The sequence below is a fragment of the Phalaenopsis equestris genome, unplaced genomic scaffold, assembly GCF_001263595.1.
Source record: "Phalaenopsis equestris unplaced genomic scaffold, ASM126359v1 Scaffold236011, whole genome shotgun sequence".
NCBI classification, from domain to species: domain Eukaryota; kingdom Viridiplantae; phylum Streptophyta; class Magnoliopsida; order Asparagales; family Orchidaceae; genus Phalaenopsis; species Phalaenopsis equestris.
Genome location: NW_018253858.1, coordinates 51,570 through 72,062, shown reverse-complemented (window position 1 = coordinate 72,062; position 20,493 = coordinate 51,570). Strand labels below are relative to the sequence as shown.

At 31.2% G+C, this 20,493-nt stretch overlaps 1 protein-coding gene across 1 annotated transcript in view; it reads right to left on the bottom strand.

Moving 5' to 3' along the window:
• Window positions 1–758: 758 nt before the first annotated feature.
• LOC110039262 (GTPase activating protein 1-like) overlaps window positions 759–20,493 on the bottom strand; it is a 66,157-nt gene continuing 46,422 nt past the window's right edge. The window contains exons 2-3 of the mRNA XM_020744270.1: window positions 2,219–2,314; window positions 759–1,271 (exon numbers count right to left, since the gene is read on the bottom strand). Coding sequence (XP_020599929.1) covers window positions 972–1,271; window positions 2,219–2,314 — 396 coding nt within the window. The 3' untranslated portion in view covers window positions 759–971. The remainder of the gene's footprint in view (window positions 1,272–2,218; window positions 2,315–20,493) is intronic.

Genomic DNA, 20,493 nt, shown 5'->3' with positions numbered 1-20,493 from the left:
TATGCTAAATTTATAAGAGTATATTCATTAAATCTAAGGTTTGTGATGATGCAGGGAACGAGTAAGATGAGTTAAAAGAATTTGATGCCGGCCCAAAAATAATGGTTTTTCTTACCCCATAATTAAGAGACCACCGCCAACTTGCTATTTACAAATTAACCATTCTCATTCATCCAATTTTCAAATTCTAACCCAAATATCAAAATTCATGATAAAACCCTCTCATATTTTACATTTTTATCGAATTTTCAATAAACTAATTGTGACACATATATATACATCAGTTCGATAGTTAAAAAAAATCACTTTGAGTGATTAAGTTATAAATATCAATATTTGGTCTGCATGTAATTATCTCTTAACAATTATAAATTAGGAGCATGAATTGGGAGTTTGGACTTCACCTCTTTCTTTTGCTTATTGGCCTTTGACCCTATCAACCTACATCATCGGGACTGTTTTCATACTTCAAAATCAAATATATTTTCATTTTATATAAGAATATAAACAAAAATGAAACAAAATAGCTAAAAACATTGATAATTTTTAATTTTTGTTTAATGAATTCATTACTTCTTTGTTGTGACATCAGTAATATTCAATAATGTTCCTTTTTTAATAGATTGAGCTCAAAGCTAGTTATTTTCCAGAGCAAAATAACTAAATTAACCTTTTTTAATAGATTGAGCTCAAAGCTAGTTATTTCCAGAGCAAAATGGAGATCCAACTGATACAGTCCAAATAATTCAGTTGCTAAATTAATTTTTTATAAAATCATCAAATAAAAACACAACTCAAGACAATCCCAGTCCAATAGCAAACATACATAAAAATACCACCCAAAAACTCCTCTTTTCTTTTATTTTGGCTTGATGAAAACTATAGCTATAATAACTAAAACTGTGCACTGGAGTCAACTTATCCCATATCTACATTAAATATTACAGTTTTCATTTTATTCCTCCTTAAGCTTATGAATCCTGAAAGCCCTTTGCATTAGGAATGTATATCCATTGCAGCTGCAGCTCAATTTCACCGGACTCCACATTTTTGAGCCTCAAAAACATGTCCTGATAAACTTTCCCATTCTCCACGCGGATAACACTCTCTTCAGCCAGACAGTTTTGCCTATTTGGCACCACTTTTGTTATGACGGTGCCATCAACAAAGCCTTCTAAGTTCTTCTTCGCAACTTCGAAAATTGTTCGTATTTCAAACTCTGCATTGCCCATGGGATCATCGAAGCTGAATAGGTCCTTGTCATACACGTACTGGAATAAAAAATCAAAAAGAAGATGAGCTGCCAAGATGAATAAAAAAAGTTTAAATATACAGCCAAACAGTGTTGAACATCTGCCAAATGAGGGAGAGAAGATTAACCAGTATGCTAGGCAGAGTTTGAAAGTGTAAAGATCAGATTTTTTTTCTTTTTTTTTTTTTGAATTCTATGAAAATTAAGTTAGAAACTTAGTTAAAGACTGAAACTTTACAGGCTCTAGAAAGGAATGGATTAACGTTGATCCAGAAGCAGATAGAATAGTCCTGGCTGGTTTTCAAACTATTCAGATTAAAGGCTTAATATTTATGCAGCTTGCATAATGTACAATGATTTATTAAAGATTTATTAGACTTAACCATGGATTTCACAAAATCTGTAACTGCAAAGAGGCTATACCAGATAGCTACTGAGTCCTGTACCCCTAATAATTATTGTAAGGCTTACTTGAACAGGTGAAGAGATCTAGCAAAGTTAGAAAATTCAATGCGTTGATTTCTCTCACAAGAAAAGTTGGGTACAAATCACAAGTACAAAACTGCTAAACGAAAAGATTAAAAAAAAAAAAGAACCAATTTTATAAATTTTGACATAATTGGCATAAGAAATGATTAAATATAGAAAATTATCCAACAAGCGTCTATTAAATCTGATTCGTTTATTATAGGTATTGTCTAGGAAATCTATAGCTCACTAAACAGAGTCAATGCTTAGCAACAGTTAGATGATTGATTCATAGACATGCCATCGGAGAAATCAAGAATATAGAAGATTGACTTTATTTGAAGCAAGTTGAAATTTTCAAAAGCTTAAGTTTCATAAGATCGCAGTTCCCTGCCATCCTTAAATGTTGGAAATGTATAATGACCCCAAGTATGAGATTTATCTATGATTTTAATTAAAAGGAAAAGAGAGAAAGAAAATTAGTTAGGAAATACTGACCAACTTGACAAGAAGATTAGGATCCTCTACAGAGAGTGTTAACTCTTCGTTCCACTCTGGGTTTAGATTCTTCTTGATTACACGAGTCTTCAGCTTCTAAACCACAAAAGAAAAATAGTTTAAAACAAGAGAAGGAACAACTGAAATTCCTACAAAAATTAAGAAAAAAATAAGAGGTTTAAATTTAAAATTATTACTTGGATGTATCAACCCATGATTAACAAATCCTCTTTCCTTAATCAATCTCTTCTTTGCAATAACTTTATCGTATAATCTTTGCGCGTCAAAACTAACAAACTTTCTTCTATTGAAAACTCCATACCTTGAAGTATTTCTAGAATTGGAAGCCATTGAATTTGAAAATAAAAAGTTTCTAGGCGTCCTAGAAAGTTTTTAGGACTTTAAAAACACCTCCCGATGGTTATTATGGATCAAAATCCTGCCAAAGTCCGCCAAAAGTTGTAGAAACCGTCCAACCACTCTCAGCGCAGCCAAAGCTCTTGATGCGTGCTATTGGCACTGAGATCTCCTTCGTTGTGCTCAGTCGGCGTCCATTGTGGCGCCGTTGGTGCCAGTAGAAAAAATTTTGCGATTTTCATTTTTCGTTCAATTAAATTTCAACTTTTCTTCCAATACTAATATTTGACTTAATTTATAAAAAATACAGTTTTGTAAGATTATTATCTACTAATATATAAGACACTTAACAAACTATATAGTAATATATAAACATATAAGTATGGGTTGCCTCCCAAAAAGCGCTTGGTTTAACGTCGCCAACCCGACATACTATTTGTTTAGTTTGGTTCACTTAACATTAAAACTTCTTTAAATTGAGGTATTTTCCCCTCATAATAATGTTTCAAACGATGCCTATTAACTTTATATATCTTTCTAGTGTTGGGATCTTTAATCACAACAATTCCATAATGATAGACTTTATTTACCTTAAATGGCTCTAACCATCTGGATTTCAGTTTTCTTAGAAATAATCTTAATCTTGTATTATATAATAGAACTTCTTGTCCAGGTTCAATTTCTTCTTAATAATATTCTGATCATGCCATATTTTAATTTTCTCTTTATAGATTTTTGCATTATCATATGCTTCATTTCTAATCTCCTCAAGTTCAATTAGAAGCAATAATCTTTTTTCACCAGCAATGCTTTATGCTCTAATTCTATAAGTAAGTGGCATGTTTTTCCAAATATCAGTCTCTATGGAGACATTCCTATAGGAGTCTTATAAGCAGTTCTATATGCCCATAATTTTGTGTCAAGTCTAGCAGACCAATCCAATTTATAAGGATTTACAACCTTTCTAAAATGTGTTTAATTTAGCGATTTGATATCTCGGCTAGACCACTAGTCTGAGGATGATAAGAAGTAGAGAATCTATGCATAATATCATGTTTCTTAATTAATTTTTTGATTCTCTTCTTCTTGAAATGAGATCCTCCATTAGTAATAATTACTCTCGACATTCCATATCTTGTAAAAATATTTTTAATTAAAAATTTAGAAACACTCCAAGCATCACATCTTGGTACAACAATAGCTTCAATCCATTTAGACATATAAACAACAATAAGTAATACATGTAGATTTTCAAATGAAGGTTCCAAATGAAGGCATAAATGGTCCCATAAAATCTAATCCCCACACAACAAAATTTTCAAATTCTAATATGAAATTTAGAGGCATTTCATTTCTTCTAGAAATATTTCCTCTTCTAGAAATATTTCCTACACGTTGACATGTATCGCATGTTTTAATATATTCATTAGCATCATTAAAAATAGTAGGCCAATAAAATCCAACTTGTAAAATTTTATATGCAGTTCAATTTGTTCCAAAATGTCCTCCAAATTCAGAATTATGGCATCTTTCAAATATCTCTTGAGTTTCTTCATAAGGCACATATCTTCTAATAATTAGATCTTTACATTATTTATATAAATATGGGTCATCCCAAAAATAGTCTTCTGAATCATATATAAACTTCTTTAATTATGGATTTTTTATGTCAGGTGATAGAATATCACCTATAATATAATTCACTATATCAGCATACCACGATACATTCATTTTATCAATACTGTATAATAGTTCATCATGAAAATTTTCTAAAATTTCATTTATAAAATTAGTTAATATTTCTATTTCTATTTCTATTCTAGGCAAATGATCAGCTATTTGATTATCATATCCCTTTCTATCAATCACGGTAAAATCAAATTCTTGCAATAGAAGTATTCATCTAATTAATCTTGGTTTAGCATCCTTCTTTTGCATCAAGTATTTAATAGCAGAATGATCTGTATGCCCTATACATTTAGTTCCAATTAAATAAGGTTTAAATTTATCAAAGGCATAAGCAATAACTAATAACTCTTCTTCAGTAGTGGTATAATTAATTTGAGCATCATTTAGAGTCTTACAAGCATAATATATAACATTAAAAATTTTGTCGTGCCTTTATCCTAATACAAACTTAATAACATAATCACTAGCATCTCACATTGTTTCAAATGGTTTTTCCCAAACAGGCGGTACTATTATAAGTGCAGTGACTAGCTTTTTCTTTAATAATTAAAATGTTTTAATGCATTCTTCATTAAAATCAAATTTCATATCATTTTTTAAAAGTTGTCATAGAGGCTTAGTTATTTTTGAAGTGTTATTTTTTAAAAAAAATTTATGTAGCGCTTGTAAAAACTAGCATGTCCTAGAAAACTTCTCACTCCTTTAACATTAGTAGGTGGTGGTAATTTTTCTATAACCTCGATTTTTGCAGGATCTACCTCCATGCCTTTTTAAAAAATTTAGAAATAGCATCTCATCTAGGTGCAGCAATAGCTTCAATTCATTTGGACATATAATCAACAACAAGTAATATATATATAGGTTTCCAAATGTAGGCATAAATGGTCCAAAAAAATCTAATCCCCAAACATCAAAAATTTCAGCATCCAATGTGTAATTTAGAGGCATTTCATTTCTTCAAAAATTTCATTTGCAAAATTATTTTATATTTCTATTTCTATTCTATACAAATGATTAGCTATTTGATTATCATTTCCCTTTCTATCAGTCATGGTAAAATCAAACTCTTACAATAAAAGTATCAATCTAATTAATCTTGGTTTAGCATCCTTCTTTTGCATTAAGCATTCAATAGCAGAATGATTTGTATGCACTATACAATTAGTTCCAATTAAATAAGGTCTAAATTTATCAAAGGCATAAACAATAGTTAATAACTCTTTTTCAGTAGCGGTATAATTAATTTGAGCATCATTTTTAGTCTTGCTAGCATAGTATATAACTTTAAAAACTTTATCGTGCCTTTGTCCTAATACAGCCCCAACAACATAATCACTAGTATCGCACATTATTTCAAATAATTTTTCTCAGTCAGGTGGTACTATTATAAGTGCAGTGACTAACTTTTTTTTAATAATTCAAATGCTTTTATGCATACGTCATTAAAATCAAATTTCATATATTTTCTAAAAGTTGGCATAGAGGCTGAGTTATTTTTGAAAAAAATTTTATGTATCGCATGTAAAAACCAGCATGTCCTAGAAACCTTCTCACCCCTTTAACATTAGTAGGCAGTGGTAATTTTTCTATAACTTGGACTTTTGCAGGATCTACCTCCAAGGACCTACCCCAAGTACAATACCTCCTACAACCATAAGTTGACATTTTTCCCAATTTAATACTAAATTGACTTTTTCACATACTTCCAGAACTTTTTCTAACTTATTAAGGCATAATTAAAATGAATTTTTTTTCTGATTTATTTAAACATAATTCAAATGAAGTTATGAATACAGAAAAATCATCCTTAAATACTTCCATTCCATGTTCAGTTAAATTACTAAAAATTGACATCATATATTTTTAAAATTTTGCGGGTGTGTTACATAGTCCAAAAGGCATTCTAGAAAAAGCAAATGTTCCATATCGGCTTATAAATGTTGTTTTCTCTTTATCTTCTAGAGCAATTGGAATTTTGTGATAACCGGTATATCCATCTAAAAGCAATAATACTCATCCTCATCCCCAGCCAATCTATCCAATATTTGGTCTAGAAAGGGTAAAAGAAAGTGATCTTTTCTAGTGGCCATATTTAATTTTCTATAATCAATGTAAATTCACTAACCAGTTACTTGACTTATTGGTATTAATTCATTTTTCTCATTTTCTTCAACAATCACTCCTCCTATTTTTGATAAACAGTAAATTGGGCTTTCCCGAGCACTATGTGAAATAGGATATATAATTCTAGCATCTAACCATTTTAAAATCTCTTTTTTAACAACTTCTTTCATTATTGGGTTTAATCTTCTCTGAGGATCAGCTTTAGGTTCATGTTGTTCATCTAATAAAATTTAGTGCATACAAATTGATAGACTAATTCCTTTATTATCTCGTAATGTCTATCAAAAAGCCTTTTTATACTTTTTAAACATTTCTATCAACTTTTGTTCTTGAATCTTAGTTAACTCAGAAGATATAATAACCGACAATGTAGATAATTTTCCTAAAAATACATACTTTAAATGGGTAGGTAATATCTCTATTTCAAGTTCAGGTGATTTAATACTTGAACGAGTAAGATTTTCACTATCGTTTTCCATCAAGTCTAACGTTTCAAATTTTCCATAAATATATTCCAAATCTTCTTCTTGAATTTCATCCTCATTTTCAAAAATTTCTCCTTGCTTAAATTTATCTTCGAATTATATCTTAAATTGTTCATTACTTAGATAATCAGCTACTTCCATTCTGAAACATTCATTATATTTTTCTATTGCAAGATATTTCATAGCTTTGGCTTTATTAAATTTCACTTCTTGATCATTAACTCACTTTATTAATTCTCTTTTTTGTACATCTATTACAGCTCTTCCTAGTGCAAGAAATGGTCTCCCTCAAATAATAGGAATTTCTTTATCTTCCTCCATATCCAATACTATAAAGTCTACAAGGAAAAAAAATTTATCCAATTTTACTACTACATCCTTTATAACTCCTTTTGGATAAGTTATTGATTGGTCAGCTAACTGAAGAGTTATAATAGTAAGGGAAATTTCTCCCAAATCTAAACGTTTAAAAATTTTTAAGGGCATAAGATTGATACTCACTCCTAAATCACATAAAGCTTTTCCATAAAACTTTTCGCTAATTGCACAATGTATAGTAAAACTACGAGGATCTTTTAGTTTTTCAGGAAGCTTTCTCTGAATAATAACACTACACTCTTCACTGAGTGCAACAGTCTCATGATCTGTAAACTTCCTTTTCTTTTTTAGTACATCCTTCATAAATTTCACATAACTTGACATTTTTTCCAAAGCTTCAACAAAATGAATATTTATCCAAAGCTTCTTAAGGATTTATAAAAAAAATTGTAAACTGTTTATCTTTATTCTTATGCTTCAGTCTTTGAGGAAACAAAGGTAATGGTTTTTCTAAAGGACTTTGTGTTTGTTCATTTTCATTAAGTTTCTCTTTGGATCCTTGTTTCAACTTCTTTTTCACTTTGTTATTGAATAGCTTTAACTTGCTCCATATTTTAATCTTTTGCATTAACTTCCACAGTACTAGGAAGAATTCCTGAAGGTCCTCTTCGGATCCTTATTTCTATTTCTTTTCCACTTCGTAAATGAATAGCTTTAATTTGCTCTTTGATTTGATCTTTTGGATTAACTTCCACAATACTCGGAAGAATTCCATAAGGTCTGTAACTATGTGCAGTAGCAATATGTCCTAATTGTTTTTCATTATTTTTAATACCAGCCCCTTGATTCTGTATTCGATTTCCCATATTCAACATCACTTCTTCCATCGTCAACTTATTTTCCTTAACTTGTGGGTTAGGATTAGAGTTAAATCCTTGAGGATAATAAGGTTTAAAATTAGGATTTCCTTGAATGTTCAGATTTCAAGATGGATTCACAAAATTATTATAATTATTCCAACTAAAATTAGGGTGATTTTTCCATCCAGGGTTAAAATAGTTATAATAGGGATTGTTATTTCAATTATTTATATCATTTAAGGTTTTATAAGATTGTTGAGTATCAATAATTTGTCCTAGTGAATTTTTCTCTAGTACTGGAGAGGTATTTGAGAATAGTTCACTCCTATTTGATCAATCTTTTTAGAAATAGCAGCAATTTGAGATGTCAAAATAGACATTGCATCAGATTCATGAATTCTAGCTACTCTCTTAGGATTTACCCTTTCAGGGGGCCATTGAAAATTGTTAGTAGTCATTTATTCATTTAAAGAGTATGCTTCACCAAAAGATTTTGACATTAATGATCCACTCGTAGTAGCATCTACAATAGATCTTAATGATCCTACTAATCCAATATAAAAAGTTTGAATTATTAACCAATCTGGTAAAGCATGGAGTGGACATTTTTTTAAGAAGATCTTTAGATCGTCTTAGGCTTCATATATTGATTCCCCTTTAAACTGACAAAAAGATGTAATATCATTTCTAAGCTTAGCAGTTTTCGAGGATGGAAAATATTTTATCAAGAATTTTTGTGATAGTTCTCCCCAAGTTCTAATAGATCCAGGTGCTAATGAATTTAACCAAGCCTTGGATTTATCCTTTAATGAAAAAGGAAAAAGTCTAAGCATAACAACATCATTAGACACTCCGTCATATTTAAATGTAGTATAAATTTCATGAAAACTAGCAATATGTAAGTTAGGATCTTCAGTAGGCGATCCTCCAAACTGATTATTTTGTACCATTTGGATAATATCAGGTTTAAGCTCAAATGAATTAGCATCAACATTAGGATTTTGAATAGTTAAATGAAGTTCATCTGTTGTCGGATTCGCATAATCTTTTAAAAGTCTTTGTCAATTCTCATTTATTAGATTTTCTATATCATTCGCCATTTCTTTAAAATTCTTAATTTCTCTTTGTTGTTTTTGAATTTTTCTAATAGTATGTTCTAATTCTAAATTGTAAGTTACTAAACCTTCAAATCCAATATTTCACAAAATCAAAAAAAGTAAGCTAATTAAAATTCTTTAAAAATACAATCTAAATTAAATTTCTTTTTGCATTTTTTTTTATATTTTATATTTTTTTTGTTTTTATATATTTGTATAGTATATATATTCTCTAAATTTCCTAATTTATTAAAAATATTTAATTTAATTAAATTTAATGTACGGATTTATCAATTTGACACCACTACAAAGCAAAAAATTTGATCCTTGTATGAAAAGTAAGTTGTGTAAAATATATATAATTATAATTAATTAATAATAGGATTCTACGCAAGTATACGTATCGTTATCAAGTAATAATGGACTTTGTATTTAAGCCCCAAATATCGATCCCACGAGGAATGTGTAAATTAGCAATGATAAGTTTTATCAAGAAATTTACAGAAAATCAAACGAAATCAATGTCACAAATTTCAAATGTTGAGATATTAACCAAACTAAATTACTTAACTATTAGCAAAACCGAAATGCCAATTTTTCATAATAACCAGAAATCTACTGACTATGTTTATGTAATGAAGGTTTCTTATGTGAAAAAGCATCCTTTCCATTACAATAAAATTCTGGTGAAATGAGATGAGATAAATGTTTATAATATGTATTGTACGAAATATGAGCAATTTTAATTCTCTACTCTAATACACTGTATAGAAAATCATTGGTTAATTTTAGGTTTAGTCCCTAAATTCGTGGCTAGGCTAGGAGGATACTAGCTCCCACTCTAGAGCTCCCAATTCCCTTCACCTAAAGGCTAACTTTCGCTTTAGTTTTTAAACACTATGATCAAACTGGGGATTCTAGTCTGTCGCCCTAAAAATTCTCCAATTCTACCCCAAGAAAGAATATTTCCCTATTTACTTGCACTTAATATCATCAACAAATTTCTCCTTCATGAAATTAAATGTGATCCTCACTTTATTGTAGAATGTATACTCCATTTCCCGGATCATATGTTTCATAACATATTTTAACAAATCAATTGACCAAATTTAAAAGTAAATTCAGTTCGGAGTTGAAAAATCATCACAATTTTTTTTATATTTTAATTATCGAACATTCATATTATCTCTTCATTTCTTCAGATCTCAGAGTAGGGGAATGATAGAGGAAACTACTAAGACTTATTGAGAAAGATACGACAAAACACAAATTTCTTATATAAAAGAAAATTTATACAACACTAAATAAACAAATAAACTTATCAGGAACTATTTCTCATAGCAAATCCTTTGTAGATTTTCTTTAGAAATGCAAGAAGAAGAACTCTATCACTTTTCTCCTTCTCCAACACTCTTACAGAAAGTTTCACACTAAATCTCACCATAAAAACTCTAAACTATGAAAGCAAAATTACTAATTAACTATAATATGTTGTGGAATGAAGATGTATTATGGAAATGTAGCATTGTGGAATGTTGTAGTGCGAAAAATGAACGTAGAGGAACCCGGTTTTTGATAAAATTTGGCCCCAAATAAAGCCCAAGTTTAGTTCTCCAAGAGATGCCTCCAAAAACTCTTCAAAAATCATTTAAATACATTGACACTTCTAGAAATGGAGTCTGAACCGCCTTTGGCGACGTCGGCGCTAGTCGATGCTAGTCAGTGCTAGTCTGAACCACCTTTGGCGCCGAAAGCTAGAGTAAAAATCCTCCAGCTTTCAGTTTTTCTGCGCCGTCGACGCTGACCTTGGCGCTCTCGACGCTAAGTATTTCTTCAAAAATGACATTTTGACTCCAAATTTCATCATTTTTGCTTCCTTTTTGCTTTAAGCCCTAAGAATCAACAACATATAAGAAAACATCAAAATACCTTCCATTAAAGTGCAATATCACCAAAAATAGGTATAAAATATGGGTCTAAAAATGCATATATTTTCAGTGTATCAAAATATATGTAATTACAGTTAAGTATATATATTATGTATTAATATATATACTTAATATAAAATTAAGATTATGATAATTTATTTTACAAATCCTAAACTTTAATTAACATTATATAATATTTATAATAAATATTGTTATACGTATATTGTAAAATAATATTTATCTAATATAATTGTTATATGTTAAAATATTTTAATATAATTTTATATTATATTTATATATTATATACAATATAATATATTATTTAATATTATTAATGCTTTATATAACATTGTATTTTATTAATGTAATGTTATATAATATATATATATAAATATTATATATAATAGATATATAATATTTTTATAATAGATTGTATACTATTTTAAATTATTTTATAACATTTTAGAAATAAAATTTATTAATTATATAAATTTTATTTATATAATTCAACATTTTATTATATTATATTATTATTGTTAAATTATATAATATATTAGATAAATATATAATAAATTTATATATTTATTGTAATGTAGAACGCGAGATTTGTTGCAAGAAAATTATAATTTTCTGACGGATGGAAGTGATATGTGGGAAGTACGAGATGAAATATATATTAGTTTTTCAGCTTCATCACTTAATCCAATTTTGAAGCAATGGCATTTCTTTATTTGTGCAAAATTACTCTCTACTATGAAGAACTGTAGAGTCACCAAGGAGAGTAATATTTTAAACTACTGTATTCAATTTGAAAAACCTATTGATATGGGTTAAATTATATTTAAATCTGTGATGGGAATCATTATGAATGGGCCAATTTATGGAATTAGGCATCTTTCTCTGATTTTTCTGATTTGCAGTGAATCCCAAGTGCCATATGAAAGTTGGGAAAATGTTTTACTAACATGGGAGCCCATGATCCCTATTGATGATTAGTATATTGGTAATGGAAATGAAGCATTAAATGCTATTATAAATCCTTCTTCACATGCAACATCTCCATCAATGCCACCAACATTTGGAAGTTCTCTTGCTTTAGAGAAGAAAATGAAGAAAATTGAAAGAGAACTTCAGAGTATTATGAATGCAGTGAAAGATCTCAAGTACCTTTTTGATCACCTAGATTGGAGAATGAAAGAGTTTTGATCACACTGGAACTTTTGAAGCAGGATTAGTTCAGATGTTTATAGAAATAGGGTGGATCAAAGAAAATTCAATAGATCAATTCCCGTACCGATCCTTCTACAACCTATATGTTCATTACCAATCTATGGGAGATATTAGAGGTGGTGATATCACTGAAGATGAGGCTGAATGATTGAAGATTGTAAATTCTCTACTTGTTTAAAAATGTTTACGTGTTTAGTGTAATTGTGTGGATTTGATTAGGTTTGATTTGGTTTATTTTGAACATTGATTATGTTTATAATTTTCTGTCAGCATTTAGTGTTGTGGCTTGATTTCAACGCTAATTTATAATTAGTTTACTTCATAGGTGTGAATTTGTGATTTGTGAAATGTAATTGTAAAAAGTATATTTTCATATATAAAATTTAGCTTGTTGTTGTTTGTGAAAATGATTGTTTGTGAAATGTGTATTTATGAATTTAGTTAAAATTTATGTTTAAAAATACTAAACAAAAAACTTTATAGAAAATTGAAAGGAAATTGAAAATTTGAAAAATCAAAATTGTGAATTTCAGTCCTTCAGCGTCGATGGCGCCTTCGACCCGAGAGCGTTGAATTAACCCTTAAATTTGTGATTTTCACCGTAAACCTCCATTTTTAACCCTTAAGTCACCTTCAACCTTTACTTTTGCACCTAGGGCTTGATTTTTGGCGGATTTGAGGCGATTTAGAGGCAAAGGAACTTCGGATTTTATTTTCTCTAGGTAAGAGCTACACTTTAAAGTAAAAATTCTTTATTTTCACCAAAGATTTTTCTCACATTGACTAGATCCAAAATTTTGAAATTTTTTGGGAGATTTTTAGAAAATGCTTGGGTGAAACACTCTTACTTAGTGGATTTCAGTTTAAAGTGGTTTACATTTTTTATTTTCAGAATTCTGGGGTTTAATTGGAATTTTTATCAAATTCTTCTAGATTTCTTATGGCACCTAGATCGACCAAAAATAAAATAGAATATGACGAGCAAATGTTTATTAGCTTTAGAATCAGTGCTTGATTTCATAGTTTTCAAGAAAATAAAAGAGTGATTCAGCAAATCTGAGAGGAGAAGTTGAACGATTGATTATCATTCGGCAGTGGGAAAACTTTTGTTGTTTTACTGCAGATGCGATAGTTGGGATTTTGATGGAATTTTATGCCAACCTTCCTGAGGCTTCTGATGATTTTTTTTTTTGTTTAAGGAAAAAGGGTGGAGTTTACTCGAAGAAAAATTAATGAGTTTTATCAATTAGAAGATGTTTATAGATGCCAGTATTATTCATTTTCTGCTACAGATCAAGCCTTAGATGAAGTTATTTCTTTTCTAACTGGTGAGAAAGGGTCTTGGAAAATAAAAAATGGAGTTAAAGTTAACTTTCCCCTTTCTATGTTAAATGTAGTGTCAAAGGCTTGACATTATTTTATTTTTGGAAGGATGATTCCAACGAACCATCATAGTGAAGTAACCAAAGATATAGCCATCCTTAACTACCTTATTCAGCAAGTGATGGATATAAATGTAGGCTCTATCATTTATATGAACATTCAATATTTTGCTCTAGGAGAGACCACTGGTGGATTGGTCAACGCTGCTCTCATTTGCATGCTTTGTGAGCTTGCAGGAGTTGATTTCAGACTTGATGAGGAGTGGATTTTGCCTTAGAGACCGATTGGGCCTGCCAACATCAAGACTTTCGAGTCCCATGTTGATTGGAGATCTAGAACGCAGGCCAGGGATATTCCTTCTACTTCTAATGAGCCTACTTCAAGTGACCCCAACAACAAAGGGTTGTTGGACCAAATGATGATTCAGAAGGGATCATTGGATGCAAAATATGGAGGCCAAAAATGCTCACACTGATGATCTAATTTGCCAGAAATTTGAGTATGATGCTGCTTATGATGATGCGTTAGTAAGATACTTGAGTGGTGACCATACAGTTCAGTTTCCTATTCACCCTACTTATACTCCATATCAGCAGCAGAAGTTAGATGTCGATGATGATGAAGATATTGACTGGTGATCTTTTTATTGTTTTTGTTTGTGGTTGTATTGTGAATTGTATAGTTTGTGTTGTGATGTTGTTGAAGACTTTGTTTGTTATGTAATATCAAACTGTAATGTGGAAAAGTGTTTTCATTTTTAGAGTTTAGTATAGTTCGTTGTTATTTTCAGCACTTGTTATATATTGTGATTAGCTCTTTCTTAGCAAATTTTATATATATTATGTGCAATTTAATGTTTTTAGCCTTGTAGTTTTCATATTAGCACCTGCAGTATTTCATAATTTTTGTTCAAAATTCAGAATCTTCAACATGTATGATAGTCGGCGTCCATTGTGGCGCCGTTGGTGCCAGTAGAAAAAAATTTGCGATTTTCATTTTCCGTTCAATTAAATTTCAACTTTTCTTCCAATACTAATATTTGACTTAATTTATAAAAAATCCAGTTGTGTAAGATTATTATCTACTAATATATAAGATACTTAACAAACTATATAGTAATACATAAACATATAAGTATGGGGTTAACTTGAGATAACTATATTTATGTTTCTAAATATATAGTAAATTTAAGTAAAAATTTTCAATAATAAAGGTTAATTCTATGGGATAAGATCATTGGTAAAAGAGAATAAGACTACGTTTTTCTATTTTAAGTAAAGAAATTTGTATTTTTGAAATATTGAAAATCTTAAAACATTAATGTAAAAGAAACGAATTAAACATTATAAAATCTTTAAGTTAATATAAATTTGTTAAGTGAAGAAATGTAAAATGTTTTTAACTTTAAGAAAAGGATAGTGAAGTTCAAAATCATTAAAGGCTATCCAGATATAGTAATCCTCACATATAAAAAAGAAAAAGAAAACAAAAGGAAAGAAAAAGAAAACATGTGGGAGAAGCTTCAGGAGATGCCTAATTAAAAATTATCTTCACTTGAATCAACTTAATGAAAAAAGACTTGGACACATTTTTCTAAACTTTTAATTTGACTATTAACTTAATTATTAACAACGTTTTATGAAGTTCTTTTTCATATGAATTTCCTAAGTGACTTTAATATAACAAATTACATTTTTTCTTGAAAAGAATAGAAGATCAGCAACCTTTCACTTAATTACTGAATATCCTTAGAAGTTACTTGAGGACAAGTAACATGTAATGGGTTTAAGAATTGAAAAATAAGGCAATATTCTTTGTAATGGGTTTAAAAAATAGGGCAATATTTTTTGTTGGGTGTAGAATTGAAAAATCTTTAGAGTGACAGACTAAAATCCCTAATTTGGTCTTAGTGTTTAAGAACTAAAGCGAGAGTTAAACTTCAAGTGAAGGGAAATGGGAGCTCTGGGGTGGGAGCCGATATCCTCCTAGTCTTGCCACAGATTTAGGGACTAAACCTAATATTAACTAATGATTTTTTATGCACTGTATCAGGGTAGAGACTTAAAATTGCTCCTATTTGGCACATTTTGACCTCACTTTTGGTTGAGGCTTAGTTTTCCCTCTTTAGTAGCCTAAGGTCTAGCCATAGGACTTTCCTATTGACTATTCTTAGAAAACTAGACAAGGAACCCTTGCCATTAGAAATTTCAAACTCTTCTCTACTCAAATTGAAGTTCCACATATTGGCCCTAACCTCTAGCACTTAGTAGGTGGGGTCACTATGGGGAAAACTGACCTTAGGGTTGACCCTGGGTGTTGGTCTAGGCCTAAGGCACTCACTTGCAATCACTTGCACTCACAATCACTCATTATGCTAAACTCAGAACTTCTGGGCTTTGGTCCCTTGATACTTTTGGGAGACTCCTGTAGGTGGTTCCCTAAACCCACTAGCCCTGAGCTAGGGTAGTGCTAAGACCACTACATTGAAGACCCAAAATGGGATTTCCATTGGTCCATGGCTTATTGATGGTGGTTGGCACTCCAACTCTACCAAGATACCAAACCTACCCTTTTGCCCTTAAATTCCCCCAAATTACCTAGATACCCTTGGGACCCCAAATTTGGCCAAAATCTCTAAATATATCCAAAATACCCAACTTGACTCAAAAATCATTTCAAACACATTGAAAACACCCAAACTACCCAAAATCCCCCTATTGGCCAAATTACTAAAATACCCCTCTTTAGCCCAAAATTCCAAAAATTCCAAAAAAAATCCCAAAAATTCACAAAACCTCCCAAATATTACCAATTTCATCTTTCTCAACTATCACATGACCTAATTTGGCCAATTTGACCATTTTTGATTAAAACCCCCAAATTACAATTTAAAGGCTCATATTTTCCCAAAATTACCTCAAACGTCTAGTCAATTGGTCTCAATTTACCCCAATTTCAATTATAAACTCAAATTAACCATTGATATGACAAATCTAGATCAAATCCAAGCTCAATTGGTCCATCATTTGAACCCAATTTTGATTTAAACCAAAAACCCAATTTTGGCCCTATGACTTGGTTCCACCAAATTGAACCCATAGCCCACTCAATTGGCCACAATTTGTGTTGAAAAATCTTCATAACATCCCTATACATAAAAATTGACCTTCAATTGGCCTTCGTGAGACCTCAAATTCATTTGATTTCAACCTAAGTCCAAAAAGCACCAAATTTACCCCAAATTGGCCATGTCTCAAAATGTGACCAAATTGAGGGCCTTAACCCAAAAATTTCCACTCTATCCCTTAATGAAAAATCTTAACAACACCTCCCTTGATCATGTGGATGCTTCAACTTGGAATTAGCCTTATGCTATCCTAACCTAGAGCCATGTCTATCCCAACTCACCCAGAGTTGACCAAATTCCAAAAATCCCTCAATTTGACCTACGAACTGAACTCAAAATCACTTCAACCCTTCACCAAAAATCTTCATAACAATCATCTACACAATGTTGATCAATTAAGTGGGTCATTTGACATGGATAACTTAGCCCAAACCTAAACTTTGATCACTTGAACCCACATTGAACCCATGCATTAAAGATGGCCTAACTACCCCAAATTCATCAAATTAACTTCACCTCAGCCATTGGTTAGACCTTAAGACTGAGCCAAAACCCAGCTAACCATCTAAACTAAGCCATGGACTAAAAATCCCCCAAATTAAGGGATTTTCCAAATTAAGGGATTTTAGACTAAAAATCCCCCAAATTAAGGGATTTTATTCCAAAAAATACACATGCTTAAGATACCCTTACCAAAACTAAACCTCATTGCATTAAGTTGCTTTGACAGATTCCCCTAGATGCCCGGAGTACCTAGCCACCTCCCCCTGTCATGGTCGGCCGACCTAGTCACCGGAGAAGCTCAAGTCTGAGAGCCACCCCCATGGAACTTCACCCAAATCAAAACGAGAGGTCAGATCAGCCAAACCAAATTGTAGAGCTCCTCTGCCCTCCACCTAAGCACCACAATGCACCCAAACATTTGCTCTGAGAGCCAACCCATGGCCATTTTTTAAAAAACTCACCTCCATGGCCATGGGAGGTGTGCTGAAATTTTTTTAGAGAGAGCCCCCCAAACTTCTCACAAAGCTTCTCTGAGTTCCCCTCAGTGCAATACATCCCTCTTCCCCCACTGAGTTCCACTGTTGAAGCTAAATTTTTAGCTCAAACCACTGCCAAAAATCAGGACAGAGCTCATTACACTTCTACAATCCACCAATCCTTAATTACTTGTGCCCACACCTTCACAATAGTGAAAGAATCTAAAGCCCCATAAAATCCCCCTCTAAAATAGCCTCTACAATAACTCTAGACCAACACCCAAATCTGGCCATGATCGAAATCATATCTAGGCCTCACACCAAAATCATAGACTCAATCCCTAGCTTCTTTGGATCACAACGAACGTGTCAAGACCCTCTGATCAAAGCTTCACTTCTCAGAGCAAAGGTATAAAACTTCTCTTCCTCCTGAGCCCATTTTGATTCTCCATTTAATTAGGCTTAATTTAATTTCATGATTACCATATCGATGTGTTCGTCTCACTTAGATGACGCCATAGGATCAAACCCAATATGATTTGGTTGAGTCTAGGTTGAGATCTTAAGGTTTTAGTGTGGACGGTCACGGGATCACTCTAACGGGGACGATGATGGGGAGCCGTTTGATCAAGCGTGTATCACATGAACGGAGGAGATCAAGCCGGACAGCACTTCAAAACATAAATTGCAGGCCGAGTCAGCAGCTACGTGGATGGCGGCGTCCAACCAGAGCTCACCACGCATGCCTTCAGAGCTGCCTAGGATCTAGTGAGCACGCGTTGTTTGAATAGATAAATAGGGATTTCCCTATTTAATTAAATACGCTAACTCAAAAAATTCATATCTTAGTGTATAAAAATCATTAAAATAAAGTAAAAATACCCTCTTGCTCAGTGAATAGAGGAGAACAATGTGGAGATAATTTTAAGTCCATGTGATGCATCTTTTATTTTTAATTAATTAAACACTGATTTGAATGTTCTAAATTATTTCTTAAGCACTTGGGAACAATTGGAATATTTTTTCTAGTTTTTTAAATAAAGATATTGAATTTTAAAGCTTAAAAATGATTTTTAAAGGCTAAAAATGGGTTTTCAATAAGAATAATTCCAATAAATCAAATAAAACTTAGAAAATATGAATTTTTCTCCTCTAAATTCTCTGACCTCAGTAAGATTTTTCAAACACTAAACTTAATTTTCCACATTTTAAATATTTTATATTAAATAAATACCCCAGAACTTAAAATAATTCTTAAAATTTAAATTAAATTCAAAAAATCATGAAATTTGGCCCAAAGGCTTCACTAGTATAGGGATTAGGATTTACCATGGTCAAGTTAGGAATTTTCTTTAAAAAATCCTATTTTTGCATAAAAGTAATTATATAAACTAAATTAAATTTTCAAAAATCACATTTTCATCTGTGATGTCTTAACTGACCCATGACTAAGGTAGGATAAAAATTTGAAACTCATTTGAATTGAATATGACAAATTATGAAGTGTAAGAGGCTTAGGAGCAAAAATGTAATTTTGGAAATTTAGCCTTAATTAACATTTAGGCTTAATTTAAAGAGGGAAATGGGTAAACACCAATCTTAATTTGGGTGTTTGAAACACAAGGGGTTAATTGGTAGAAACCAACCTCACTTTTTTATTTGAAAAGATAAGTTAAGAAATTTCTAAATTATTAAAATGTGGAAGTTTATTAAAATAAAATAAACCCAGGACTTAGGGGTATGACTTTTGAATACAATAATTAATCAATTTAATGCCCCTATTTCGATTTTCAAATAAAATTTAAATCATGAATTATGACCACTTAAAGCTTAATCTTTTCAAAGCAAATTTAGACACTCACCTAAGTTTTAAGGGCTTAGTAGTGACTTAGTAACTTGCCTCTTTAAGGGTCTTCACCCACATAATCTTCAAAATTAAATTACAGATGATAACTACCTTACTCTTAGGGATAATTGAGACATCAATGTTCATTAAGCATTAGGGTGTTTTATAGGATGAATTATTAAGCAACATAATAAGTTTAAAAGAACTCGGAATTTTCCACCGAGCTACGAGAGAGTAGCACGGACCTGCTCCTTTCTCAAGATCTGTTGGATACCTCGAAGATCTACTAAACTTAATATATTTTGCTTGACAACATCATCCTTAATTAAACTTCTAAGGACCAACCGAGATATGACCTAGGGTTAGATAGGTCGTCTAAATTTTACTTCCCTTTATCATATAAACTACCTTAACATGCCTTTTGAGTTTCAGGTGGTGGAACAAGAAGACTCGCTATGTACATTTTTACAGTTCTTAGGGTGATCTTTCTTGTACTTTTTTTGCTATAATTTTGTGCTTACACAAATTTGCATGGAAAACCAAAACCAAAACTAAAATCCAAAACCAAAACTAAAACTAAAATCAACCAAGATAAAACTCACCGCCACAACATTCAAAATATAAAACAACTCAAAATTTAATCACAAACAAAACACAAAAAAATAATTATAACTAACTTAAGATATCTCTATCAGATGATCGGTAATTCCATCGAGGAGGTAACCTACGATTGCTAGCGAGGCTTCCCACGGTCTAAATAAAATTATGGAATTCATTAAGTTGAGTTTAGTAAGTTCATTTGGACTAAGTGAAACCAATAGAAAATAGTGGTGCCAGAACGAGGGAACCGT